This window comes from Centrocercus urophasianus, unplaced genomic scaffold (genome assembly GCF_019232065.1).
Source record: "Centrocercus urophasianus isolate 14NV4802_14NV808 unplaced genomic scaffold, USGS_Curo_1.0 seq_43, whole genome shotgun sequence".
NCBI lineage: Eukaryota > Metazoa > Chordata > Aves > Galliformes > Phasianidae > Centrocercus > Centrocercus urophasianus.
In genome coordinates this window covers 933,896-960,476 of record NW_024885011.1, presented here as the reverse complement: position 1 = coordinate 960,476, position 26,581 = coordinate 933,896, and the positions used below count along the sequence as shown (strand labels likewise).

General features: G+C 49.9%; 1 protein-coding gene across 1 annotated transcript in view; it reads left to right on the top strand.

The window, feature by feature from the left end:
* Nucleotides 1-26,581, top strand: part of CSMD2 (CUB and Sushi multiple domains 2) — a 230,066-nt gene that overhangs the window by 182,188 nt on the left and 21,297 nt on the right. The window contains exons 43-57 of the mRNA XM_042834042.1: nt 829-1,017; nt 3,278-3,455; nt 3,806-3,951; nt 7,452-7,532; nt 7,897-8,010; nt 9,569-9,757; nt 10,230-10,376; nt 11,316-11,504; nt 15,772-15,957; nt 16,186-16,380; nt 17,761-17,934; nt 18,253-18,426; nt 21,670-21,843; nt 22,639-22,827; nt 25,471-25,644. Of these exons, the coding sequence (XP_042689976.1) occupies nt 829-1,017; nt 3,278-3,455; nt 3,806-3,951; nt 7,452-7,532; nt 7,897-8,010; nt 9,569-9,757; nt 10,230-10,376; nt 11,316-11,504; nt 15,772-15,957; nt 16,186-16,380; nt 17,761-17,934; nt 18,253-18,426; nt 21,670-21,843; nt 22,639-22,827; nt 25,471-25,644 (2,499 nt within the window). The remainder of the gene's footprint in view (nt 1-828; nt 1,018-3,277; nt 3,456-3,805; nt 3,952-7,451; nt 7,533-7,896; nt 8,011-9,568; nt 9,758-10,229; nt 10,377-11,315; nt 11,505-15,771; nt 15,958-16,185; nt 16,381-17,760; nt 17,935-18,252; nt 18,427-21,669; nt 21,844-22,638; nt 22,828-25,470; nt 25,645-26,581) is intronic.

Genomic DNA, 26,581 nt, shown 5'->3' with positions numbered 1-26,581 from the left:
AGCTCTGCCTTTCACAGGGTCTTTGCAAAATCCTTTGGACTTCCTTGTCCACCTGACTTTGGTAGATGGGAATGTGGGCAGAGGAGACCAGGGGCAAATCACGTGCTTCGTGCTGAAGAAAATTAGGACGGGCTTTGCTGTGCAGCAGCTGGGAGCCAAGTGATCCAAGACTGCCTGCGAGGGAGATCTGAGGAGTGGGAAAGATGGAGCGTGTGTCTCCAGCCGTGTGCTATAGCCAAGGACTGACAAAGGGCTGCCTCCCCAGAAATAGCAATAAAAGCCACTACTCATACTTAATTGAAAACATTAATTTTGTCTTGGCTGTCCTGTTCATGCACCATATAATTCATGCGCTACTGCACAATTTAGGAAGGAATGTGTTCTGTGAGGCATTCTGGGTAATCTCATGGAAATTGCTATGCAAATGAGCTCTAGCAAGGCTGACCAATAATTTATAATGCCAGGTGGAACATGCTAACCAATTGACTTACATTCATCATCAGGATTGTCCACGTTTTGCTGAAAAACAAGGCCAATTTCCCAATTAGAGGTGAAGCGTGGGGTGACCTGTGAACGCAGGGCCTGAGAAACCAGAGGAGCAGAGTGGGTCCCAGTGCTCACATCTGAGGTTACCTCAAGGCTGCCCAGGATTGTCCCTTGTCCTCCATGCTGATGTGTGCATGGTTCATTAAAGTTTTATCTCTTTCAATTAAGTCGTTGTGTGAGGGGGAAGCAGCTAAGCAGCGTGGTGAGTGTCCAGTTCCTGCTTTTATGAGAAAATTACAAGCGTGAAGCATTCCTCCATTTATTGATTTATTTCTATTTCAGCATACGAGCTGCAGGAATGCCCTGACCCTGAGCCTTTTGCCAACGGTGTTGTACGAGGAGCTGGTTACAACGTTGGCCAGTCCATCTCTTTTGAGTGCCTGCCTGGGTACCAGCTGATCGGTCACCCCGTCCTGACATGTCAGCATGGAACCAACAGGAACTGGGATCACCCATTGCCCAGGTGTGAAGGTATGGCTTTGGGATCACCCTCTTACTAAAGAACTCAGGGCCAAACCAAAAATCAAAGATTTCACACAGGAATGCACACACTTCTTTGGGGAGCACAGAAACTGTACGCAGTTGCTGTTCTGCCCTTAGCAGTCTCTGAAAAAGACTCTGGCAGCTCTGGGGACACTCAGTGTGAGAAGATTGGGTCCCTGTCCAGTCTCTTTAGCTTGGCAATGATGACATCTCAAAAACGATCCAACAGTTCTTCACTAATCTTGCACACGTGTGCCAGGTGGACCCTGCATTCCGAAGGAGCAGATCTATGGTCCAGGCTTCAAAGCTCCATCTTCTCAATTCAGATCCAGCGGAGCTCTTTCACTCTTTTATCCTTTGCACTGGTAGGCTGAGTTTTGTGAGGTTTCCTTTCGAAGGGTTTCACACAAACCCTTAAGAAATTCAAGGCTGCTCATTGAAGATTTCCGCTGCGCTAGGCAGTGCACTGACCTTTATCCCAGCCTCCCTGCTGCAATTGGTCTGTGCTGGGGAAAGAGAGGGAGGGCTGATGCTTTCTCTCTTTTAAGTCCTAAGTCCTTGAACTCCAAGAACAAAAAGCATAAAAAACGGGATCCTAGCTGTGCTGCCTGTGACTCCAGCAATGCAGAGGTGTGTTGAAAACTGTTTGGCTGCTGTGTGCTGTTGGGAGGGCTGGTGAATAATGGTAGCAGGATGAGGCCCTTTCCTTCAGGCATCAGCTCTGCCAGCTGCAACCATCCAGGCCTTAGATCTTTACTGTGTTTTTAAGTAGCTTTCCTGTTCTGCAGCACTTGTGGTAGGACAAGGAGGTGAGAGGATAGGTGTATTTTGGTCCATTTGCTTTTTTCCCTGCGCAAGCACATCTGCTGGGCTGTTAGTGCTGTTAAAGTCAATGCAGAGTGTTCCATTTCTGGCTGTTTCCTTAAATGCAGCTGAGCTGGATGGTCCATTTTTGCATACCAGCAAGCAGCAGTGACGCACTGCCTTAGGCTAACCACCTCACCTTCCCCACACAGGTCACAGCTGAACACCTGTTTAATTAAAAGAGAAGTTGTAGTCCAGACTAAAGGCACAGAGGCTGAGTTTTCCAGCAGCACTCCTAGAAGCTCTTCTGCTGATCAGCAGGCTGCCTGTTTTGCAGGGCAGAAAGGATCTTGGCCCCTCGGGTTCCTTGGGTGTTTGTTTAGAGAAGTAAATAAATGTACAGGTTTATATAATTACTCAAGGTTTTCTCAGCTTGACAAACCACAGGAGAAAGCAGAGCAGAGCCAGGCAGTAAATATTTGGAGCCTGACTTTAACTTCATCTTTGGCACATCAGATCATATCCAGAGTGGTACGTATCTGTGGGGCTACTCCCCTATGAACAGGAGAGTGTGGTGCCATGTTTTAGGACAGCGCTGAGCCTGACGTAATAAGTTGTGCTGGGAGGAAGAATGTGTGAACCTAAGCCAAGGACTGGGTTAACACAACTGTGTGGCTTCTGAAAGGGAGCTGGCTCAGGCAGGGGACTATCAGAATCTACCCTGTGAGAGGTCCAGAAGCTGATTCTTGTGCATGGGACTCTTGGACCCAGGGGCTTGCTGTGGCCCTGCTGCACTTCAGCAGGATGTCATTTTTCTGTCTCTCTTCTTCGCTGCCCTGGCTGCTTCTAATTACATCTCTGTAGCTTCCAGGTTCATTTAGGCCTGGAAGATACCTGGTGCAATAGAACTGTCGTCTTGATTAATGAAGTGGATGCTGCTGTTGTACAAATAAATCATCATTTCCCCCCTGCTCAGATGCGATCTGTGGAAAGCCAGCTGCTCGATGGTTCTGGTCCAAGCCAAGCTGTATGAGCAAGTGCATAGATTTGCCCACTGGTGTGATCTGGTCAGGAGCTGTGTTTTCTATGCATGGGTGCAAACAGCTGGTGGACCCCAAGGGCTCTTACTTGGCTGTAAGGAGTTGATTTGTGCACCTGGCCATCACATCTGTACAAAGCAGTCTGACAGTCTCCTTTCAGCTCCAGAGCTGAAACAAATTTATTGCAATGGAATTGAGTTGAAAAGGTTAGAGGTAGTTGTGACAGGCGTAAACTATTCATGGTGAGGTAGGCTAAGGTTTTGGGGCTGGATCCACCTGTGTGCAGAATTGCTTTTATTCCCCCCCAAAAAAAAAAGAAATAAAAATGGGAAAGAGAAGATATTAGAAAGTCATTGTTTTGGGGGATGTTTCTTCACTAGGTCTGTATTTGTTTGGTTCTGCAGTGCCTTGTGGGGGCAATGTCACCACCCAAAATGGGACAGTTTACTCTCCTGGCTTTCCCAACCAGTACCCCAATTCCCAGGACTGCACGTGGCTCCTTACAGTGCCTGTGGGCTATGGGATCCATCTCAACTTCACTCTGCTGCAAACAGAGCCCTACAACGATTTCATCACCATTTGGTGAGTACAGCAAAGGTGTGAGGACTGAGCAGAGCTGCTGCTCCGGCTGCGTTTCAGCAAGATGCTCTTGCAAAGGCAGAGTGCTCCCGTTGCTGCAGGGTGTGCTGTATTTAAGAGCAGGAGGAGGCATCCTCTGGGGACAGTGGGATTTTGGACAGCATTTTTTAAGACTTAATAGGTCTTTAATTCCATTAATTGCTGTGATCATCGGCTGTTAAAGTGGGGCACATCAAACCTGCGTGGTTCTGGGGGGAGTTCTGTGTGTGTGTGTGGTGTAGGAGGGTGGTTGTTGCCTGGGGTTGAAGGTGTGTAATAGTGCCTTTTTCTTGCATTCTCACCTACAATTTTAGGGATGGTCCTCAGCAAACTGCCCCGCAGCTTGGAGTATTCACTGGCAACTCTGCTAAGAAGTCAGCCCAAAGCTCTTCCAATCAGGTCCTGGTGAAATTCCACAGTGATGCTGCAAACGGAGGGATTTTTGCCATTTACTTCTATGGTCTGTATTGCTTCCTGCACGATGCATGCACTGTACCTGCCTTGGGATGCAGAGGGGCGTGGGTCAGCTGTGGCTTCCCGTGGGGAGACGATACATGGAAGAAATGGGCTTTTACCTGAAATCTTGTGCGATGGGGTGAAGTTCTCACAAGTTTGAGATTGAAGGTCTCTTGTGTGATCAGGTGCTGGCAAGCGGTCGCGCCGTCTGGGCAGATGCAGAAATCCATTTGTAACACTGTGATAACTCAGGCACAGCCAAGAGCCCACGCACTAACAGCCACGCCATCCTGTGCCCCTCTCAAGGTGATGCTGTAAATACTGTCCTCCCCGTGGCAGATCCCATTATGGATAGCTCCACTCTGTTTACTTAAAGCTCTCCCTCTCTGCAGTTCTGGCTGGACACGGTATTGTCTTTCCAATGCCATGCTGAACCAATTGGGTCATCAGCTGTGTTCTGACGGAGAGGTGACTTCGTTTCCACGGGGAGGAAAATGATTCTTGTAAATCTCTGAATTATTTGGGGATTCTTTGGTGTGAGTGCAGCTCACACCAGAGAGATGTGTTGGGTATTACATCAAAATGAGAACATCTGCTTTCCGCCTCTGAAAGAGGACCCAATTTTAAATTGGATTAGTTGCTACGGCAGTACTGGGTTTTGCTGGGTGCAAATGGAGACCTCCCCTTGCTCTGGTAATTTGCTTGCAGCAACTTCAGCAAAGTTTAACATGAGTTACACAATGAATCTGTGCAGAATGTTTCTGCTTACGCTCGGTTCCAAAAGGCAAGAATTATACAGATTGGCTGAATTCAAAGAGTGCTTGCCAGGCTTCGGAGGGAATTGGTTTTCTGCTGCAAAACACTGCAAGATTTATATTATCAGACCATGGTGCATATGTAGGAGTTATGCAAAAAAACAGTTTGGTGCAGAAATGAGCAGTATGTGAACGCTGCTGCAGCTGAGCCAATGCTTCCTTGTGTCACACGAATCAGTTACTGTCTTTGCTGTGCTCAGAGCCCATCAGCATGTGCTGCTGCCCTCCATCCTTGACAGCCCTTCATACTGAGGTTTCTTTAGCTCGTGGTTTCTCTGAGGTCTGAAGCCACCCTGGGCTGTCCAGGCAGGAGGTCTGGAGTGGTGCTGGAAGGAGCAGCGTCAGCCAGCAGCCGTTTGGAGCCCATTTTCCAGATGGGCTCTCTTGGCCTTTTATTAAAGCACAGCTCACTGGTTTATTGGTCCCTTTATACATGAGGCTTTAATATAAAGCCTAACCGGAGAGATTCGCTGATTGAGGTGCTTGCCTGCAGGGTGAGATTCCTCTCATTCTGCGTGTGGAGCCTCGTGGCACTGGGGAGATGGAGAGAAGGGAGAAATGTTCATTCTGGGATTGCAGAGCACAGTCACTTGCAGTGCTGGCATTGCTCTTTGGGGTGTAACTGCAGGAAATGGAATTTCCTCGGGATCTGTAGCAATGTGTATTTTCATTTCTTCAGCTTCACGTTGGCAGATCTGGGACATAGACGCCCCCCTTCAGCTTTAAATTGTCTTTTCCCTTGCAGAGCAGATCAGCAGCACCCTTCTCAGAGAACCATTGCTCTTTCAAATGCCTGCAAAGAAACATTTCCTCAGGGTGGAGGAGAGGAAACAAAAGAATGATTTAGAGAGCTGGAAGATTGAATAGCAGCCCTTGAAAAATGATGATGTGGCACCTATTATTAAATGGGTTAGCTCAGGTGCCAGCACGAACTGAAGTGTGAGTGTGACGGGGGGTTTATGGCACTGTAACTCAGAGGGTCCCACTGTGGTTTCAAGGACAGGACTCTGTTTTGTCCTGGTGAGAACAAATGGATGTGCTGTTGAAAGGAGCTTTGCTAGTGCTGTATCACCCATATGCTGAAGCCTTCTTAATCGCACCTCCTTATTGAAATATGGCCCATTAAGGAGAGGAGATTAATGCTGTAAATGTGGGTTATCTTTCCACTTCAATAGATGCTGTCAAGTGCTTTTTAAATCGCATTTAATTTAAATTTTTGTTGCGGATTCCCCCTTCCCCCGCTGTCAAACAGCTGTTTAAAAGATTGCAAACAAGCGTTGTCCCTCCGGCTCGTGGCTGTGTAGCACAAGGGCTCTCCCCCGCTGCCCCCTCCGCTGCCTCTCCCCTCCTGCACACCCAGGGAGGTGATGATGATGATGCTGATGGCACCACACAGTCCCAGGGATCAGTGAGCTGTAGCTGAGCCCCATTCCTGGATGCAGTGCAGCCATGGAATGCAGAGTGCTCCGTGCCTGCAATGCTGACCTTCCAGCATTATTGTTCTGCAGCACCTTAGGGGGTAGGGAAATTGGGGTGAGAGGATGGGAAATCTGCTTCTTTACATGTGTATTTAAGCATTATCGTAAGCCTCATTAAGGTTGCTGCCAGCTTTGCTGTGGTGTGAAGAGTTTGACATAGTGGAGTTGGTAAGAATTAATATTCAGTGGCAGCTTGAGCTCCAGTATCTTAAATTAAAGGGCTGATATAAATTTCAGAGGAAGTTATGCTTGTCCAGGGTCAGGTGCAGGGGGAGCAAAGATGCACAGAAGTGCTGAGCAAATAGCAGAAAATGTCTTTCATTAATATTCATTTAGTTCCCAGTACCATTTTTTTTTTTTCAATTTAGCCACGCTCGCAGCTCCTGTGTGTTTATTTTCGTAAGCAGAGCAGTTCTCAAGCCTCATGCACCCCTCTCCTTGTAAGCAGTACGTTTGCTTTGTTCCATGTTTGCTCATCTTTAATTTTTGATAGCAAATGTGCTCTTTGCAGTGTGTTTGGTCGGGTGCTCCTCGACTGGAGCCCTTCCCACGTAGCCACCTAACTGCACAGCGTCTGCATGGCTCTGCCTGGTGTGAGATGTGAGCCTGGCAGCCTTGCCGAGCTGCTCTGTGACCTGAGCTACACACAGAGTTTGCAGCTGAAAACGTTTGCACTCCTGGAGTTATCTGCAGAAGAAATTAATGAATAATTCCGGGTTAAAAATAAGTCGTAGAGGTTTTTGATCTCTGTTCAGGGTCAAGTTGAGAGTCTCTGAATAATTATTGTAATTTACTTGGTGCTGGAGCAGTCTGAGAGTTCTCCTCTTCTGTGCTGACCTAACCCCAGTGAGGGCCCTTCTCGTGTATCCCAGAGGACAGCAACATTGCCTTATGGCAGCACCCAGCAGTTACCATTCAGTGCTCATCCAAACAGTCCAATGGAGCCCAGGCACCTCTGGATCCTCAGACTGATGAAAATCTGTTTCCTATTAGATGCAAAAAATAAAATAAAATAAAATAAGCTGTTCTGGGAACGCAGGTAACTGGAGCCATCTCTGCAGTGTTTGGAGAGGAAAGGGCTGGTTGCATTTCTGCCCTTCTGCTGGTGAGGGGAGGATTTGCTCCAATGTCTGTTGTGCTGTTCTGAGACAGCCATGGCTGCTTCCATCCCCAGCTTAACATTTGCTGCTCTTCCTTTGCTGTCTTTTCAGCCTACCAGCTCTTCAGGTGTCAGCCTCCAACCATGGTTCCCAACGCAGAAATCATCACTGAGAATGAGGAGTTTAACATAGGTAGGCTCACGGTCCCTGTGCCCTCCTTCCCTTGCTGTCCTCAGCTGCTGGCAGTGCCCACAGGAGGACACATGTTGTCCATCCCAAATCCCGGGCTCCAAGAGACCCCTTTGCACGTGTAGTTCTGTGACACTGCCTGATGTGTGGCCCTGCTCAACAGCCACCATAAACAAGCTCCCCACACTTCATAGATTCATAGAATTGCTCAGGTTGGAGCAGACCTCCAAGATCACCAAGTCCAACCTCAACCCAACCATACTACCCTTACTCTAACAACCCACCACTAAACCATATTCCTGGCCCTCTTTTCAGGGCACAATTCATCCTTCTCCTCGGTCAGGATGTTTTCTGTTTCTTCCTGCAGGTGACATTGTGAGGTACAGATGCCTTCCTGGCTTTACACTGATTGGAAATGAAATCCTGACCTGCAAACTGGGCACTCACCTGCAGTTTGAAGGCCCTCCACCCACCTGTGAAGGTACAGCCTGGGGTCCCACTGGCACCCAAAGCTTTCCTGCCCAGGGATGGCTGCCATGGGCTCAGGGCTTGCTAAGGGACGTAGCAAGCGGGGTGGCAGCTGGAAGAGGTTTCCTTGCAAATGCTGCAGCAGAGAGGTCAATTTTCTGGCTTCTGGGGTCCTGATGCTGGAAAATGATGGGGCAGGGGTGCTGCCCTGCCTGCCTCGTGGCACTGGACCATGCACCTCCACTGGGCTCAGCTGGCAGCAGCTTAGTAATGATGAGGGATGTGCCGGGTGACTCACTGCAGCAGCTCCCTGATAAATGATAGGGAACTTCCTCTGCTTCCTGCTGGGGGATCTGTGGGCTCTCAGCACCATATGGAAGGGCTCCGCTTCTTTTTGGTGCTGCCAAATTACCCCCCACAGCCTGAAGGCAGGAAAGCACTTTGAGCTCGGACTTGCTGAAGTGGGACTGACTGAAGCCGTGCTGATGGAGCTTTGCCACGCTTTGTGTCTGGCTGCCTCCGTGAAGTCATTAAAGCAGTCACCCAAACGTCCTTACCCGGGGTGGGGGGAGGAATTGTGCCTGACAGTTTGCCAGTGAGACGTGAGCAGCCGAAGCGGGGCAGAGCAGGCTGCAGCCCAGCCCTCCTGCTGCGAGGAGCAGCCTCTGCTGGTGCTGCAGAATGTCTGACGTGGGAGAGAAACGAGTGCTTGGGGCACACTGCATTGTGCACCTTGCTGCTGCTCAGGAGGGATCCCAGGGATGTTTCCGTGCTACCATGTTACCTTATTTATCCTCTGGGTTCCTGCTGCTACTTCTGTTTGCTCCAACTGTGATTATTTCATCTCCTTCATTCCCTCCTATCTGAACATTTTTACCATATAATGGGATATTTTTTCTGTAGCTTTATTCTCTCTGAAATAGCGTGACTGAAGGAGAGAAAGAGAGGTCATTCAATTATTTGCTGATGGTTGTTAGCCCGGGGGTAAAGGGACTCCTTAAATTACATCTGGCCACCAATTTACAGAGGTCAAAAAATCACTGATAGGATTAAGGATTTGGAAAGAATACAGTGTTCTTTCTGGATAGTTCTGGCTGTTTTCTATTAATACAAGTGCAATGTTTGCACTGAGTTTTAGAGACAATTATGGATAAAGTAAGATCCCTTTCTTTTTATGCTTTCTGCTCACTTTGTGTGTTAGCCTCCTCTCCTGGGGTGCAGTTGCCAGCCTTTTCATTTAGGGCTTTCAGCTGCATTGCTATGTCCAGAATTCCTCTGACTGGGGGCTCCAGTGGTGAGAGAAATGAAGTAGAGTGCTTGTGTCCTTGCTGACAACTCAATGAGTGCCTTGGGATAAGTCCATCGTTCCCCACTTTATTCTGCCCCAAGTTTCCAGGGGCTTCCAAGAGAACATTTTGCAATTTGAGGACAGTCGTTTGGTTGCAGTGCCATTCATTCTGAAAAGCATGTGAAATGGTGCAGAGGCTGTTGAACTGTTTTGCATTCCTGATTTTTGCCCCTTCCTTTCAATTTGGTGTTCATTTTCTGCGGTCTCTCCTCGTTCCCTGCAGTGCCCTGCCCCATGAACGCGGTGATGACGGACTCCACCGGTGTGATCCTCAGCCAGAGCTTCCTGGGAAGCTACCCTCACTTCCAGACCTGTTCTTGGGTGGTCAAGGTGGAGCCTGGCTACAACATCTCCCTTACCATCGAGTACTTCCTCAGTGAGAAGCAATATGATGAGTTTGAGATCTTTGATGGTAAGAGACTCACCAGTTTGACTTGCATGGCATCTGAGGGGAAAGGGAAGAGGTAGCAGAGCTGTTAGCTGTGAATGCCATCCTTAAAGCCTGTGCAGACCAGGTATTGTATAGGCCTGGACAAACTGCCAAGGAATGTATCAGCACTCCTAAAGACACAGCTGTGCAGCCAAATGCAGAATGCAGGTGCTCTGCTGAAGCCCTTGTGTTCACCTGGAGCAGAAGCCAGGTCTTGCTACAGCCACCAGGGCTTTCTTTGCTGTTGGTTTTCTGGGAGCCAGGTGTATTCGTTGGAGCTCACGCTCACAAAACAAGCACTGAGCACGAGCTCATCGTGAAATGGATGCTCACACGGTGCCATTCCAAAGCACACCTGTTTCTTCTTGCAGAAAGGCACTCTGGCACATAGGGCCCATGAGTGATACTTTCTGTGTGCCAGCCCTGGCTGTTACACGCTCCTCCTTCCTTCCAGGTCCCTCTGGCCACAGCCCACTGCTCTTGTCGCTCAGTGGGAACTACTCTGCCCCTCTGACTGTTACCAGCAGCGGGAACAAAGTCTATCTCCGTTGGTCCTCTGATCATGCCTACAACAGGAAAGGCTTCAAAATCCGCTACTCCGGTGAGTGCCTGGCAGGGGCTGCATGGCTCTGCCAACAGCCTGGTCATCCCTTCAGCTACAGATCTCCACAAAACTGCTGCAGAGGGGCAGAGGCCATCTGTGACCACAGAAAGGTGCCAAAGCTTGCGGGAAGGCACACGAATTCTTGTTCTGAGGCTGGTGAGGCTTGGGAAAGCAGCTCCACCACCAGAAAAACCCAGCGGCTCTGTCTGGGCTTCCTACTCTTAGCAGTCAGAACCAGAATGTGTAACCACAGACAGCTTGGTTTTGGATGAATGAAACCCACCCGCTGCAGTTCAGTCAGATTCCTGTTACAAAATTATTGTGTCTCTGTAAAGATGAGACCATTTTGAGATGTTTGAAAAGTAACATCACGAAACGTAACTTGTGCTAAGAGCTTCCTGCTGCGTGGGGACACTCAGGTGTCACTTACTGAGTTACAGACTTGTAGAAAATGGTATCAAAAGCCTCGTGCCCTGCTCAGGCATTGTGCACTTTTCTTACAGGAGCAGAACCAGGGATTCCTGGTTGCTCATTCAGCACAAAACTGCTGCTGCCTGTCGAGCGCTTGCTGAGAATTCCTTAAAGTGAATTACTATTTTTTGGAACTTAGCAAATCTTAATTAATGGAAGTTATAAAACTGGGTTGAGAACTTGCCAGCGTGTCATAAATAAGTTATGACTTTACTCAGTAAATGAATTAAGTAATATTTAATTATCAGAAATTACTTTTTATTTCTAGAGCTGAGCGAAATGCAGATAGTAGCTCTGCACTCTTTCCCCCTTTGCCTTTGTCTTTATCTGTCCCTGGTTCTGCTTCTTGTACAGCCTCAGGTTATGGTAAGCAGCCGAAGCCAGGACAGCCCAAGAACAGGAAAGGAATTTGTCGCGCTGCAGCCCGCGCACTGATTTCTGTACCTCCCTCTCCCCTTCTCGCAGCTCCTTACTGCAGCCTCCCGCAGCCCCCAGCCCATGGACTGATCCTCAGCCAGACGGGGCTGCAGCCCGGCTCCACGGTTCGCTTTGGCTGCGACAGCGGCTACCGGCTGGTGGGACACAGCACTGCCACCTGCAGCCAGCACCCACAGGGCTACTTCCAGTGGAACGAAGCGACCCCGCTGTGCCAAGGTGAGAGCGAGAGGCTGCGTCCATCCGAGGAGCTGGCAGTCGTGGGAAGGGCTGAGTAAAATGGGTACAAATGAAAGGCTGCTGTAGTTCCCCTGGTTCCCCGCTGAGGCTTTGAGCTGCGTGGAGGCAGTGAGAGGTGATCCTCATGTGCGAGTCCTTGGGAGCAGATGAGCAAGGAAGGAAGGGAGTTAGCTGCTGAGGAGCAGGGGGTCATTCGTTGTCTGCACTGGGGCAAGCAAGAGAAAGTCCATCTGTGCAGAACCTTCAGCGTTTGAATTCTCAGTAAAGGCACAGCCAAGCTTCAGTTAAGGACAGGAGGAGAATGTGGAAAGGAGGGAAGTAGTGTGAGTCCTGCTGGGATTTGGTGCTTGGGATTTCCTTTAGTGTTTCTGGAAATCCCCTCTCAGCTCTGTGTGTGTCCGTGGGGGATGGGATTCAGATGGTGCCCAGTTTCTGTTGGCTTCATGTGAGATTCAGGCATGCCATTGTTCTTTCCACATCACCTCCTAATTAGCCGTAATCGTTATGACATGTCATACTTAACACATGGCTCCTTCCAGGCGTGGGAGAGAGGGCAGGGCAGGGCAGCGTGCCTGGAGGTTTGCATTTGCACTGTTTCCTCTCTTCATGCACACTTTCTGATTGCACCTTCTTCAGAATCCACCAGTCATCCCTGTGTTGATAAGGTGACCGTCTTTATTCAGATGAAACCTTTCAGTGTCTTTGAACATTCATCCAAATTCCAAGGGAACTGAACACAGGGGATTAATATTGCATTGACTTCCCTGGAAACCAGCCAGAGAATGGAGACAGCATAGGCAAAATCCCATTGCACTGTCTGCATCATCACCCAGCCCGAGCCTTAAGGAAAAGCAGGATTATTTAGCATGAGGGGTTCCAAAGAGCCTTGAAAATTCCCTTCTGCTTAGGAATATGGTTTCGTGGGCATGATGGCGATGGGTCAGTGGTTGGATTTGATGATCATAGTGGTCTTTTCCAACCTTTCTGATTCTATGAATCGCTCAGTCCCTTCTGGAGGCACACAGCTTGTGTGCAGTCCTGCCTCATAAGGGATGCTCTGCAACGGGGGTGCTTGATGGAGCCCTCTCAAGGCTGTATTTGTGTAAAGGTGGTTGGAAAACAGTGAACCAATCCTCTGTCACCAAAACACGGCGCCGTTGGCGGGGGAGAGCTGGGGAAATGGGCACAGGCTCTGGTGATGATTTAACTGCAGCAGTAGCTGGGCTGGGGCTGCTGAGCGGCACCACGAGCCAGGCATGCACAGGGCTGTCATGGCAACTGTGCCTGCAAACCCTGAGCCCAGCACAAGGAATCTCTCTGATGCAGCGGCTCCTTTTCTTAAGGAAAATCACACAATGAAGAACAGTGGTAATGCTGCCGAGCACTCGCTGTCCTGGTGTGCTGGAGTGCCACCTGAGCCTCGTTCAGTTCCGAAGCCTGTGTTTACCTCTGGGAGCTGCACGGGGGGTGGATTTCAGACACAGAGACAGAAGAGGATGGACAGAGAGAGGATGTGAGATGTTGGGAGCATGTTGCATAGAGGGGTGGGAGCAGAACGCTCCTCGGAGCTCACGCAGGTTCTCTCTGTAACCCCATTGGGAAAGTCACCTCCTTTCTCTGCTCACACATGTTCCCATCAGGGATCTCAACAACATCCCATGGGTACCGAATGCCCTGAGCTGGGAATGGGAGGTGGGCGAGCAGAAGCAAACAGAGCCATAGGAGAATTCATGGCAGTGCAGCTCCCCCTGGCTCCCAGCAGCTGAGAGTGGGGTTGGCACAGCTCTCCATGCTCAGGTCAGCTGCAGAAAATCCAGCACTTCTTTTTTTGCATTGCTCCCAAAGCCAACTGGCAACCTTTTGTTTTGGGCTCTGCTCAATTTCTCATCCTTTCCGGTGGCCAGAACAAAATGGCAGAGATTTGGGAACTCGATCTGCAGCACAGCATAAATTGCTCACACAGTCAGCTGTGTCAGGAGGAGGAGAACCGGGGTCCCCGTAAACACGTGGTCTAGTTAACAAATAACATTTCCCATAGCTTCCTCCTGCCAGCACATAATCCTCTTCCCCTTCCCCGTCCCCTCTGAATAATCTTTACTACATGCTCTGTCCTCACTGACATTTGTGGAAGCAGCAGAGAGTATTCTACAGGGAACAATCTTGCGTTGGCACAATGGAGGAGAGCACAAGATGATCTAATATGCCTTTTCTGTCTCTGCTGTCTATTTTTAAGCTGCTTTGTTTTTGGATTCCCAGCTGCAGATTTGCTTTCATAGCCTCTGTCCCTTTTCCTAGCACATTTTCTTCCTGCATACTGAGCTTTTGTACCTCTGAACCCCATAAGCGCTCCTTTTTCCCCGGATCTCACTCTCAGTGGGTCTCTGCTGGCCAAATGTTGATTGTGCTTTCCCCTGGAACAGCTTCTGCCTTTAATCTCTGGTTTTTGTAGATTTCAATGTCCAGAATGTGAGCTTCAGAAACGCTCTTTGGAGCAGGATTATCGCCACCCCAGAACCAAAGCTGGACAGTGTCAGTAATGAGTTCCCCATCGCTCCTTCTGCTCAAAGATGGCAGGTTGCAGAGAAGGATGGGACTGCCATCAGGTGCAGCACAGTTTGCAGTCCTAATTAGCTCTTCCTGACCAGCACATCTTCATGTTGTAGCCTGACCATCTGCAGGAGGAGAGAGTTACTTTTTTTGTTATTTCTGATGGCCTAATGAACATTTTGGTTAACTGTCTCTGGCCCAGAAGTTCCGTATTATTGCTAACTAACTACTAGCAGTGCTGCTGCCTTTGGGATCTCTCTCTCCAGCCCCTGGGAGCAGCAGAGAATTGAGCCAGAGAGAGGAGGAAGCTTTGCAGGGGACAATGGCAAGGGAAGGGCTCAGCTTTCTTCCATCCTCTTGGATAGGATGCAGCATCAAAAGGCATAGCAAGAGAACTGCAGGGTGGAAGTGGAAGGGTGGGACTTCCCAGGCCTCCTCTTCTTTTGCCTTCGAATGAAATTGGTATTCAGCGTGGCTGCTTGTCTAGACACCCAGCCTTGTGAAGAGATTCGCTGAGCTCCTTAGCTCGATGAAGTGACATACGTGTGATTATCATTTCAACCAGGGATATGCCTGATCATGCTAATACCAGCCTGCTGAATTACTCACACCTATTAGCAACACCAGTGTCTGTGAGGTGCTGTGTAATTGTGCTCCAGGCTGGGGCTCTGACCGACTCGTGGAGTAGTGGTGGGATAAAAACGTTCTGGACCTTGAGTGGTGGAGAGCTCCAGTGTTGTGCTGATGCTATACATGGGAATGTTGGTTTCTCCTTTCAGTGTTCAGTGGGGTCCACATCACCAGGAGGTCACTTTTCTAAGGTTGATGATTTCCTAGCTCCTGTTTATTTGCAGGGGGAATAATAGGAAGGTCAGCACAGGGCTCAGGAGACATAGGCTCAGCTTCCAGTTCATGCATTTGCTGGATGGATGCAGCTCAGGTTTGATTTCTCAGCTCTTATCAACACTGGGAGAGTCAGATTTGAATGACAGATTCCCAGTGCTGCTTTTCTCAGCATTAGGGAAGAGGGCAGCAGGGTTTGCAGCAACTTGTGAAACTCTTGCAGCATAAGTGAGTGCGATTCCGGCCTGTCTGTGTCTGGCTGGTGCTTGCATTGCTGGGACCTGCCTGGCCCAATCCTGCCCAGCTCCTCCCAAGTGCTGCTTTCCTGCACGGCCATTTGGCACTGTGCCTCTTTGTCAGTTTTCCTCCTGAATTTCCCCCTCCACCTTCTCAGCCACGATGCTAAATTTATCCCTCCTTCTGGCACTACATAATTATAGAATTTGCTGCCTACTGCAATCCAGAAGTGCAGTTAGAAAAGGGTTTTGGGTTGCTGCTGCTGTGGGATGTAAATACAAACCATTACTGCTATCTAATCCTTTATCTGTGTGTGGAAACTTTCGAATACTGTGTTGATGCATTTTGTGTTATGGATATTATAGAGCATGAGCCAGTCTCTTCCAGCAGATGCTGGTACTGAGCGCTGGCTTTGCTGTTACCTCACCCTTAGAAAAGAGCTGAAAATCTGATCCTCTGTGGAAGTGGGCATTCAGTGCAGCTTTGGGATTCAACGGAGTGCTGGAGCTTTCACAAACAGGAGAGCTTGAGATCAGGCTTTCGGCTCACTTACAGATATCTGTGATAACACTGGGAGCTGCCTGATTGCTCAGCTGGGTTCTGCTCTCCTCCTTCCCAGCTCTCTCCTGCGGAGTTCCCAGAGCCCCAAAGAACGGCGTCGTCTTTGGCAAGGAATACACGGTGGGGACAAAAGCTGTGTACCACTGTGACCAAGGCTTCCAGCTGGCTCCTGGTGAGCCACCCAGCACCGAGTGCCTGCAGGAAGGGCAGTGGAGCAACGGCAACCAACCCCCACCCTGCGTGGGTGAGTACCATGAGCACCATCAGCCTGCTCCAGCAGGGGCAGCTCTGCCTCTCAGGTACAACATTAGTACACAAGGATCCTCAGCCTGTGTAACTTGTGCCCCCGGGGCTTCATTTTCCCACCTGTGAAATAGAGATGTTGATGCTACCCCCTGTTTAAAAAACCATCCTGAAATACCCCAAAGCACCCTTTAAACAGCTTTGTCTCATTTCTTTCCCTGGCTTCCAGCTGTCACCTGTCCCGATATCAGCAGCATTGCTGTGGAGCACGGCCGGTGGCGCCTGACCTACGAGATCCAGTACCACTACAACGCCCAGCTGATGCTCATCTGTGACCCTGGCTACTACTACACAGGGCAGCGGGTCATCAGGTGCCAGGCCAACGGGAAGTGGAGCATCGGCGAGCCCATGCCAACCTGCAAAAGTAAGAACAGAGCTCAGCCGTGCCAGGCGCCGGTCAGCTGCACCGGGCATCTCACGAGGATCACGCTTTCTGATGGCCATGGGACAGGGGTGCGAGCTCTGCTGTTAGTGTGCAAACACAGCCCTGGGTGCTCTTGGCAGCACCTGAGGGGGTAGCTGCAGAACTGTGCTGCTAAAGGAGAGTTTGGGAGCAGGGAGAGGTCATCTGTTGGTCTGATTCTCGGTTTAATTCAAACACTTTTCCAAGAACTCAAGCACATTAGCTCATCTGTCGCTGTCGGGTCCCAGCAGCTTAGCTGTCACCAGTGCCAGATGCTCTAAAGTTTGCTTTTAAGAAAGAAAATAAAAAATTCTGATTCAAAAGCTAACCTCTTCCAATTTGATGCAAATGCCAAGTTTATGAGGGTAACAGAGTCACCTGTAAATCAAAAGCATTCCTGGCATACAAGCAGCTCTCAGTCGTTCTGACACGACTTCAGTGCTTTGGACCTCCTCTTTTGTCAAAGGTGGAGTTTTTCTTCTTCTAAGTGCAGATAGAGGCAGCAAGATTTCTCCTTCAGAATGGCAGCTCTCCTTTCCCTCCTGGCTCTCTTTGTTTCTGGAGATGCGACTGCCAGCTTCAGTGACAGATGTAGTTTTACCCCCGCTAGCTCTTCAGCCAGATCCAGGAGCGTGAGCCTGACCCCATTTTATTTCTCCTGTGTTATTGCCACATAAATTCCAATGACAGGAACTTGGCAGTGCACTAAGGTCAGAGGAACCCAGCGTGAGGCTCTGTTTTCTTGCTGAGTGTGAAAGCTCCCAGAGGATTTGCAGATCTTTAAGGCAGGTGAAATAAAGAGCTGAACTTTGTGTCTGGAGCTGCATCTCCAAGGGCTCCCAGCTCAGCTCCAGCTGCGCCAGAGGAGGCGGCTCCCGGGTTCTCATCTGGGTGTCCTTTCTGGGTCAGGTCTGGAGACTGCAGCCCTATCCTGGAAGTCGCTGCCAGGAGCACAGAGGTCTCCAAGCTCTGGTTTGAAATCCCACATTAATCTTACGCCATTTTGTGGGTTTTTTGAAAGTCATTGCTTCCCAGCTGCATCTGGAGGTGGCTTAATAATGGAAACATCTCTGTATGAAGAACTTCCTTTGTGAAAAAGGCTGGCTTCTTCCCAGCCAGTCTCACCTTTCCTGCTCGACTCATGTCTTGAAGCATGAACATTAGCAGTGCTCATGTGTCAGCTCACACAACGTGACCAAACCGTTGTTGTTCCGCATGTAACTGTTTAATACTCATTTCTGCCTTCAGTAATGGCTTGTGATGATGAGAGTCGCATTTCTGTTAAACAAAATGAAGTACAGATATAAATTTCCTCTTACTGTGCTCTGGGATCCTTTTCAGTTATCTCCTGTGGAGACCTGCCCACGCCTCCCAATGGGAACAAGATCGGCACGCTGACCAGCTATGGGGCCACTGCCATCTTCTCCTGCAACACTGGCTACACCCTGGTGGGCTCCCGTGTGCGCGAGTGCATGGCCAACGGGCTGTGGAGCGGGGCTGACGTGAGGTGCCTGGGTACGTGGTGGTGCTGAGGGAGCCCTGATGGCGTGTCGGGAGGGAGCAGGGGTTTAAAGGCTGCTTGGAGAAAGAGCCCGAGCGAGGACCGAGCGCATTGGGGTTGTCAGTAGATGTAAGAAGGAAGCGGGCTTTGATTCCGTACCGCTTCGCAGCTGTGAGATGTTTTGAGATGGGAGAGGAGAGCTTTATTAAAAATGATCTGTTGTTTTTGCTGCCGCTCCGGTTTGATTCATGACTGCAGATCCACCCAGACAGGTCGGCGTGCTCCGGCTCTGGGCGGGAGCTCTGACTGCTTCCCCTGTGTCCCTCCTGCAGCCGGGCACTGCGGCGTTCCCAGCCCCATCGTCAACGGGCAGATCAACGGTGAGAACTACAACTACCGTGGCAGTGTGGTGTATCAGTGCCAGCCCGGCTTCCGTCTGATCGGGATGTCCGTGCGCATCTGCCAGCAGGACCACCGCTGGTCCGGGAAGACGCCTGTCTGTGTGCGTAAGTATGTTGTCAGGTGTTTTAGCCCTGGCTGTGGTCAGAGGATGAGAAAACACGCAGAGGCTGTTGTTGAGTTGACAGCAATGAAGAGCTGGAGCGGAGGGACCTGCTTTCACTGTCAGTCCTGGCTTTTCAGTGGTGGCCCTTCTAGAGATCATCTGGTCCAACCCTTCTTCCAAAGCAGGCTCCCTCAGCTGAGAAACAGTGGTCCCCCATACCGTTGCTCCTCTGGGAGGAGAGTTCAGCTTTGTTTCAGAAATGCTCCTCATTCAGAGTGCTGTCAGGCTGACAGCACCAGCTGAGTGCCTCCGCGCAGAGCAGTCCTTCCCGTTCAGCCCGTGTTGATGGCAGCTCTGCAGTCCATAGCAGTGCTCTCCATAACAGAACAGCCATCTCTGGCACTGATACCGTGTGCTCAGAGGCCAGATATGGAGATGACATTGGGAGATCAGGAGAAACACAGACAGGTTTCCAAAAGGACCAATGCTTGGAAGTGAGCCTGGTATTTCTCCAGGCAGTCCAAAGATGAAGTTGGTTCCAGCTGTCCTGCTGGGAACAAATCTGGAGCGGCAGGTCCTGTAGGCAGCCACCCTTGGTTTGGGAAGGAGCAACCTGCGGGCTTTCAGGTTGCTTTGCTTATTTTTCTGCTTCCCAAATCATTTCAAAGCCGGGCTGTTCAAGATTGCTTTGCGTGCACACAGCGAGTGCACAGTGCATGAACATCTCTGGGGTTTGCACAGGACAGAGCTGAGGAACAGCAGCAGTGGTGACACGGCAGTTCTGACTGCTTTGCTTCTCCATTCTACTGTATAAATTCCACTTTATCTTGGGGTTTTTCACACACATTTCCAGTAGATGAGCACAGGTGAAGGGGTGCTTTCTGAGGAGGGTTCATCGGGGTGTGGGGAGGTTGGAGGCAGACATGGCACCCACCAAGCACACTGCTGCTCTCACCTTCCTTATGAGACCCATGCTCTGTGCCAGAGAAGGTCAGCTTCTCTCTTCCTCTGATGCACATTCATGAGTCACCTTGCACAACCTTCTCATTTATCTTTCCAGTAAATAAGCTAATTAAGGAAGTCTCTAGAGCTCTGGTTGTTAATAAGTGTAAGCATCTTCTTATCGCTGGACAGTGCAATCCATTTCATATCACGATTCTCCAGGTGTTTACTTCCCACCTCTGATGTCTGGGTTAGGGCTTTGTGTGCTGAGGCACAATAGTACCAGCAAGATACGAGGTAAGGACGACCTGCAAATCAATGAATATGCAGATGCCAGCCTAAAAGTAAGAAACAGACTCAAGCTGTAAAGTCTGCCCAAGGCTCCTAACACTGGAGGTGTTCGTGTCTAGGATTCCTCCTGGGGCTTTCAGGGTAAGAACTATTGGGAAGGCCTCTGGTTCTTTAGGCAGGCGTGAATTCAGCTGAGGATGCTCAGCTGAAAAAGTTGAAATTCACTTTTGCCTGCCAAGTACACACACAGTAACCTTGGACCAGGAAATCACACTGATAGAGGTCCTCCTGCTGTCAGGCAGATTTATGGAAACGGAGGATTTTTTAAGCATCCATTTTCTTGCATCGTCTTGTTTCTTTCAGGAGGGACCAAACCCTTCAGAACAAAGCTTGTCTGCGTCTGTCTTCTGGTACTGATCCATCCCTCACTGCTGGGCTCATTTGCACGCAGTTCCTTTGTTCAGTGCTGCTTTGTGCTGCCTTCCCACTCCGGCACCTGAAAGCCCAGCAAGCTTTTGTGCAGAGCCCTGCAAAGGCATCCCAGACAGAAACTTGCCTTGAAGTTATTAGACTACATTAAGCCTTATGGATAACATAAATTTAATGTCATTAAAGCAGACCACTCTTGAGCTCTGAAATGAGATGGATTGAGGCTTTATCACCTTCAGAATAAGCTCAGGGTACTTCGTGTTACCACATTATCATTTCCTACTGTCCTGATATTTTCTCTTTAAACTTGCTGCAGTTGCTTGCTCTATGTGAACTGGTCTTTTTGATCCATGCCAACTGGAGGGAGCCTTTTTTTTTTTTTTTTTCTGGGAAAGAATCCATCAGCTATTTCAAAACGTGCATAATTGTATTCAGAAGTCCCTCAGAGAATCTGACATCTGCTTCCTGTAGCACTGAAATGCTGTCTTGCTTCATATTTTTTAAACCTGTACCTGTCACCAGCTTGCATAAGGAATAAATTCCTATCCCTGTGGTACAGTCCAGCCCTGGCAGTCAGATGTGTTATGGATCTTTTGTGGGAATTTCATCTTCCGCTGTAGCTTCTGGCTTTGGCAGCCATACAGCTGAGTGCTGGACTTCTACTGCTGGGCCATTACCCAGTTACAGCATGACAATAATCAATATCATTTCATCCTCAGCTGTCAGAAGATGTCACATTCCTTGAGCAACCAAAAAGCTCTGTATGGAGCATCCTGACATTTCCTTTGCACGGTGGGGTTTGCTGCTGTGCCCAAAGCAAAGGTCTCCCAGGTTGCTCCCTCCCTCCCAGCCCCACCTCTGCCAGCAGAGCGGCCCAGGTGGAAGTGCTTTGAACTCCAGCATTGCAGGTGCTGGATGCTGCTGGGCTCCTGCTGCTCTGCTCTCTGTGCCTTCCCCACCTGACGCTTCCCCTGGGATGTGCTGGAGCAGCTCAGGGCTGCCCTGGGCTTGCATCAGCCACAGGAAAAAAGAACTACACAAAAATCCTCATTACAAGGATTTAGTTACAGAGGTTTTCCCCTGAAGTTTCTCAGACTGAAGCAGGAAGATTTAAGCTTTTTAGGCCGTATGCTCGAAACCTGATTTTTCTTCTCTTTTTACTATCCCTCCAGGTGTAACTTTATACTGCAGTGAGCATCTGACTTACACCAGGCAGGGGGAGGAAAACATCAGGTTTCATGGCTGCGTTTGCGATGCCCAGGGTAATGCAAGGCAATAGATTAATAGCAGTAGCTGGGATTTTTGAAGAGGAGCTCTGGGGATTTATGGTATAAGTCAGTAAGATGCTGCCACTCTGCTGCTTAGAGAGTGGTTCAGAGAATTTCCTACGCCAGTGAAATGAATAAAGTTACCGTATCCTCAACTTGATTCAGTATTGCAGCAGAGCTGGCCACAGATCTTTGAGGTCCATGTGAGTTTCAGAGTTGATGTGGGTTTTTCCACGCTCTCTTTGCTTGAGATTTTTATGTTTTCCACCACCAGGTAATTCAAAAGAGGTAACATCTCCCATTTCTAATCGTAGCCATCACTTGCGGCCACCCTGGCAACCCTGCCAACGGCCTGACCCAGGGCGCTCAGTTCAACCTGAACGACGTGGCCAAGTTTGTGTGCAACACTGGGTACCGCCTGGAAGGAGCAGCGCAGTCGCAGTGCTTGGCCAACGGGCAGTGGAGCAGCACCCTGCCTGCCTGCCGTGGTAAGTCTGCTCTGCCCAGGAGTGCTGGGCTGCCTCCCGTCCTCACTGACTGCTCTGCCTTCCCAAAATCCAGCTTGAAGCTGGCCTAAGCTTGTGTAAAACACCTCACGGTTGCTTAGGAAGTGATGTTGGAACTCTGAGGGCCTGCTTAGATGTTACAAATTCAGTTTTCCCTTGGGTTTCTCTTAATGGTCTCTGCCCAGCCCTGTATCCTCCAAGACATGCAATTATTTGCTTTAAGTGGGGAGTACAAAAGAGAATATCAGGGTAGACCATTAGCAGAGGTCATCCTGATAACCCTAGACCAGTTTACTCAAAGCAAACATTCTGCTCTTTGCTGCCGAGCCCTTTCTCCTTACATGCTGCCCTACTTCCAGTGATATTAGCACCAAGTTTGCTTCACATTCCCTTCCCTCCCTTCACTCTCAGTCTTTATTCCGTTAATTCAGTATCTGTTGATGCTGTCACAGTGTGGGTCAAGAAATCAGCCTTAGCTGGGTGTGAAAGTCCTGATCTGGGGCTGGACAGTGAGGCTGTGCTGCTGAGCACCATGTGCCAGGCTGTGAGCCTGCAGCATTGCCTTCACTCTCTTTTTTTTTAATAAAGATTTCTTTTTTTTTATTTCTGCTCCCAAAGAATCTGAAAAAAAGAAACGAAACGAAACCCGCCCCCAACTGTGGAATTTGTTCTTGTGCTTTCTTCCCCTTTTCCTGCTCATTTCTTGAAGAACCCTTTGTTCTTTGTTACACCCTTTGTTTTGTACTTTTCGTTGTTGTTGTTGTTGTTTGTTTGCAGTTGTAAACTGTACCGACCCCGGGCACCTGGAAAACAGCATCCGTCAAGTGCAGCCGAGCGGTCCTCACAGATTCAGCTTTGGAACAACTGTCTCCTATCAGTGCAGCCATGGATATTACTTACTGGGTACACACGTCCTTACCTGTCAGGGGGATGGCACTTGGGACCGTGCCCTCCCACAGTGTCTTTGTAAGTTCTTCAGATTAATACCATTCACTCAGGGCTTCCAGCCCTGCTCCGCAAACCTGCCGCGCGTTTTCATTCCACGCGGCTCTCCTGGTGCTCACTTGGCTGAAATCTCTTGTAAAAAGTCTGAACCCAGGGCCCTTTCTAATCCATGGGAATGTTCCTGGCCTCCGGTTCTGCCCACAGGAGGGAAAGAAGAGGTTTGAGGAGAGAAATCTCTTCAGACAGAGGTTGTTTCCCTCTGCAGGGGAGGCAGCTCACACTGGTTCCGTGCGGCTCCAGCAGAAATACTGTGGGTAGAGAAGAGAAGCATCATTTCTGAAACACAGACCTTCATAGGGAACAGCATCAATTAGCCTGACCAAGGACAGAGTGTATTTAGCACCAGCGGGGCATGGCTGAGCTTCCCTCCACCCACTCATCCCCATGGCTTCAAGGGAAGGGAAATGGCATTGTGGTGAAACACACCAGGACTTTGTTCTGCTGCAAAGCAGGTGGTAAAGAGGATCTGTTTCTTGACTCTTCCTTTACAGTTTTTGGCCTTTCTTAAAGTGTCCTGGCCCTGTGTGCCACTGCGGTTTGCAGAGCAAACTGGGAGGTTCAGTGCAGTGACTTTGGCTTAAGGGATATTTCCAATAGTGTAGAGGACTTCACGTGTAGGAAGACACAAAATGCTCATGTGGCTCACATGCTGCAGTAGTAATGCCTCAGCCAGGAGCTCCCCGGGCACTGAATGGAGTTAATTCAATTCAGTCAGTGGGATTGCCCCCAGCACAGCGTGCTGGCTTCATAGCACAGGCTCTGCTCTGCCCCCATGTTAGCAGCCGGGGGGTTTGGCCCCAGGAGCAGTGCAGCTGACACCCAGGAGCCCAGGGCAGAGCATGGGGAGCTTTCCTGGGATGTGAAAGCCATGGGGTTGGTATTGCAAGCAGGCAAAAAAAAACCAACAGCCAGAACAGAGACATGGGGCTGTGCTGGTGTTTCCTTTTTAGAGACTAAAGCAACTGTGATCTCCTGTCACCCAGCATAATAAATCACTAAAGCAGTCAGAAACGGAGCTTCTTAAGTTTGAGTCAGCTGAGCTGTTCCAAACCCATCACCAATTCTTTCCTCTTGTTCTATCCTCTGACACCGAGTTACAAGCAGGAAAGTTTGGCACGTTTTCCTTTGCTTTTGTTAGCAGCATGCCACCTTCTCGTGTTTACAGCACCCTGCACAGGCCGTGGGGAGCTGACAAGTGATAACCACGTGTTAACACAGCTGCAGGGGCTCCAGGCGAGCAGTTGCCTTTACAAACCATGAGTCTGCTTCCTTGGGCTGCTCAGCCCACAGCTGCTCAGCTGAGTAAAAGGGATCTCCTTCCCTAAAATGCTGAACATCCATTGATTTGGAGGAGACTTGGGGGCGCTTTGGAAACCCAGGTCAGTCCTACAACTGATACCTGGAATCTGCAGGCGTAAAAGCTTGGAGAGATTTTTGCACATCTGTGTTCTCTGTGAGTCCAAGTCAGGATGCGCTCAGTGCTGAAACCTGGATTCCTTCCAAGTGTTTACAGCTGGGAACCCAAAATTAGTGGGGACTTTCTAAAACAGAAGCCAAGAAGCTTGATGCTGGAGAGGCTTGTGCTGAGAGTCTTGTCTCATGCCTGGTTTGGGGGGGGGGGGGAATAAAGCAGAGCTGATCTCCTTTGAGGAGTGGGAGAGAAGTCCAGGAAGGAAAGCAGATGGGAGCTGAGCCCAGCGCATCAGAAGGAGCAGTCTGCCTGCTGTGTACATAAATCCCCTAAAAACCTCAATACTGCCACAGGTTTTAAGCTTAGCTGAGTCTGCCAGAGTGTCTGTTATTAAATTGTTAGTTACAGTGCGAGTTTAAGTATTAGCTATCAAACCCATTTCTTTGCAAAGCGTCCTTGGTTTTAGTCACAGCTCTGCACCAATATATTTCAACGCCCACATGCCCAAACAGAAGCGTGCTCTCCTTTTATTGAGGCATACATCATGTTTTCTACCTAATGCCAGTATTTGTATTTTTAGACTCTAGCAGAGGGAGAGAACATATCCGTTACGGATGCTTTCCTTCAGCAGCCGAGCGACGCGTGGTCTTTAGGCTGAGAATGCTCATCCAGACCTGTCTAATAGCCCCTAGATCTGTCGGTATATTTGTCAACACCCTCGCTGTCTCCACTTTGATTGCCAAGCTAAAGTAAACCTATTAATTATTGTTAGCGGTGCTTCTTTACTGGTGATGGCTGAGCGAGCAGCGCTCGGAATCCGCCAGGATAATTTGCTCAGGTGTGACACAGCATCGATTACAGCTCTGTGCTGCCGGGACGGGGCGGGGGGTGAGGATGTGCATGGAATGGTTTGAGGTTAAGGAGGGTTCTCTGAGGAATGCGCAGATGCCTGTGGGTGTTGGGGCAAGGCAGCGATGCGCAGACCCTCAGCGGGGTCTGTGCCTCATGTGCCCTCAAAGGAGGCGATGCAGGGTCTGCTCTCGGTGTGAGCCCATCCCTGGCGCTGGGCGCTGCTGTTTGCTGGGCATCTCTGGGGCGGCTGCGTCGGTGTGAGCTGCCAGAGTGCCAGCAGGCAACCAACCGCAGCCAGGCGGTTCCCTGGTGGCTGAGGCTGTTGCATCTGTCTCTTGCAGTGGTCTCTTGTGGGCACCCGGGCTCCCCACCCCACGCTCAGATCTCGGGTGACAAATACACCGTCGGCTCCGTGGTTCGCTACAGCTGCCTGGGGAAGCGGGCTCTGGTCGGCAACTCCACGCGCATGTGCCAGTTGGACGGGCGCTGGAGCGGCTCCCTGCCACACTGCTCAGGTGAGCTGGGCCTGGGGACGGGCTGCAGCCCGAGAGGGGACAGCAGGACAGCTCTGCTGAGCTACAGGAACGCGAGCGCTGCCGGATGTCGGGATGCTGAAAATCATTGTCTTTGCTATCGAGTCCCCTGCAACTTGGATGATAAGCACTGGCAGAGTGTAAAGCACTCAGCTTGCAAGAGGAGGAATAAATCACTGCAGCAAATGTTTGTGGCAGGAGGTGTACTGCAGCCTGCTGCTTTGCAGTTTTCTCTGTACAGGGTGAACGTGTCTTGTGAAAAATTGGGTCCTTGCATCCAACTGCAGTATCTGATCCTCTTTCTCGTGTGTTCCAGTAAAAGAGCATGTGTGGCCCCTTTCCAGGGCCTGGCATCTGCTGTTGAGGCACCACAAGTTGTCCCAGCTCTCAGCACATCAGCTGGGAACAGTTTGGCATCAGGACTCCATCTCTGCTTCCGTGCCAGTGAGAAAGGGTCTTGCACTGAAAACGTCCTGATGAGCCAAAATGTCCCTAAGGAGACAAATCAGACCAGTGGGCGATACAAAGGGATGTGCTGCCAAGCCTTCTTGAGATCAGGGCACTGGGATCCCAGCTGATGGCCTCCAGTGGGAGGAAAGATGCTGAATAACTGGAGGATGCTGTGCAGAGCCCTCTCCGTGCCATCCGGTCAGTCGTTCCGTGGAGAGCACAGTTGCAGATGAAATGAGAACTTAGCTGGAGCAAAGCAGTTGGGACAAGTGTTAATTTTTAATTATGCCACTTAGACTTAGCAGCTGTACTTGACCAAGTTTAACCTCTGCTTTGGAAAGCGAAAAGAAATCAGGCAGAGCCGTCCTCCTATTCAGAAGCTGTGTCTGCAGAGTTCTTGATCTGTAGCTGCTCTGAAGGGTTTTCTGCTCTAGTTCATGCTTCTTCCCCCTGTGGTTTTCACTGTCTC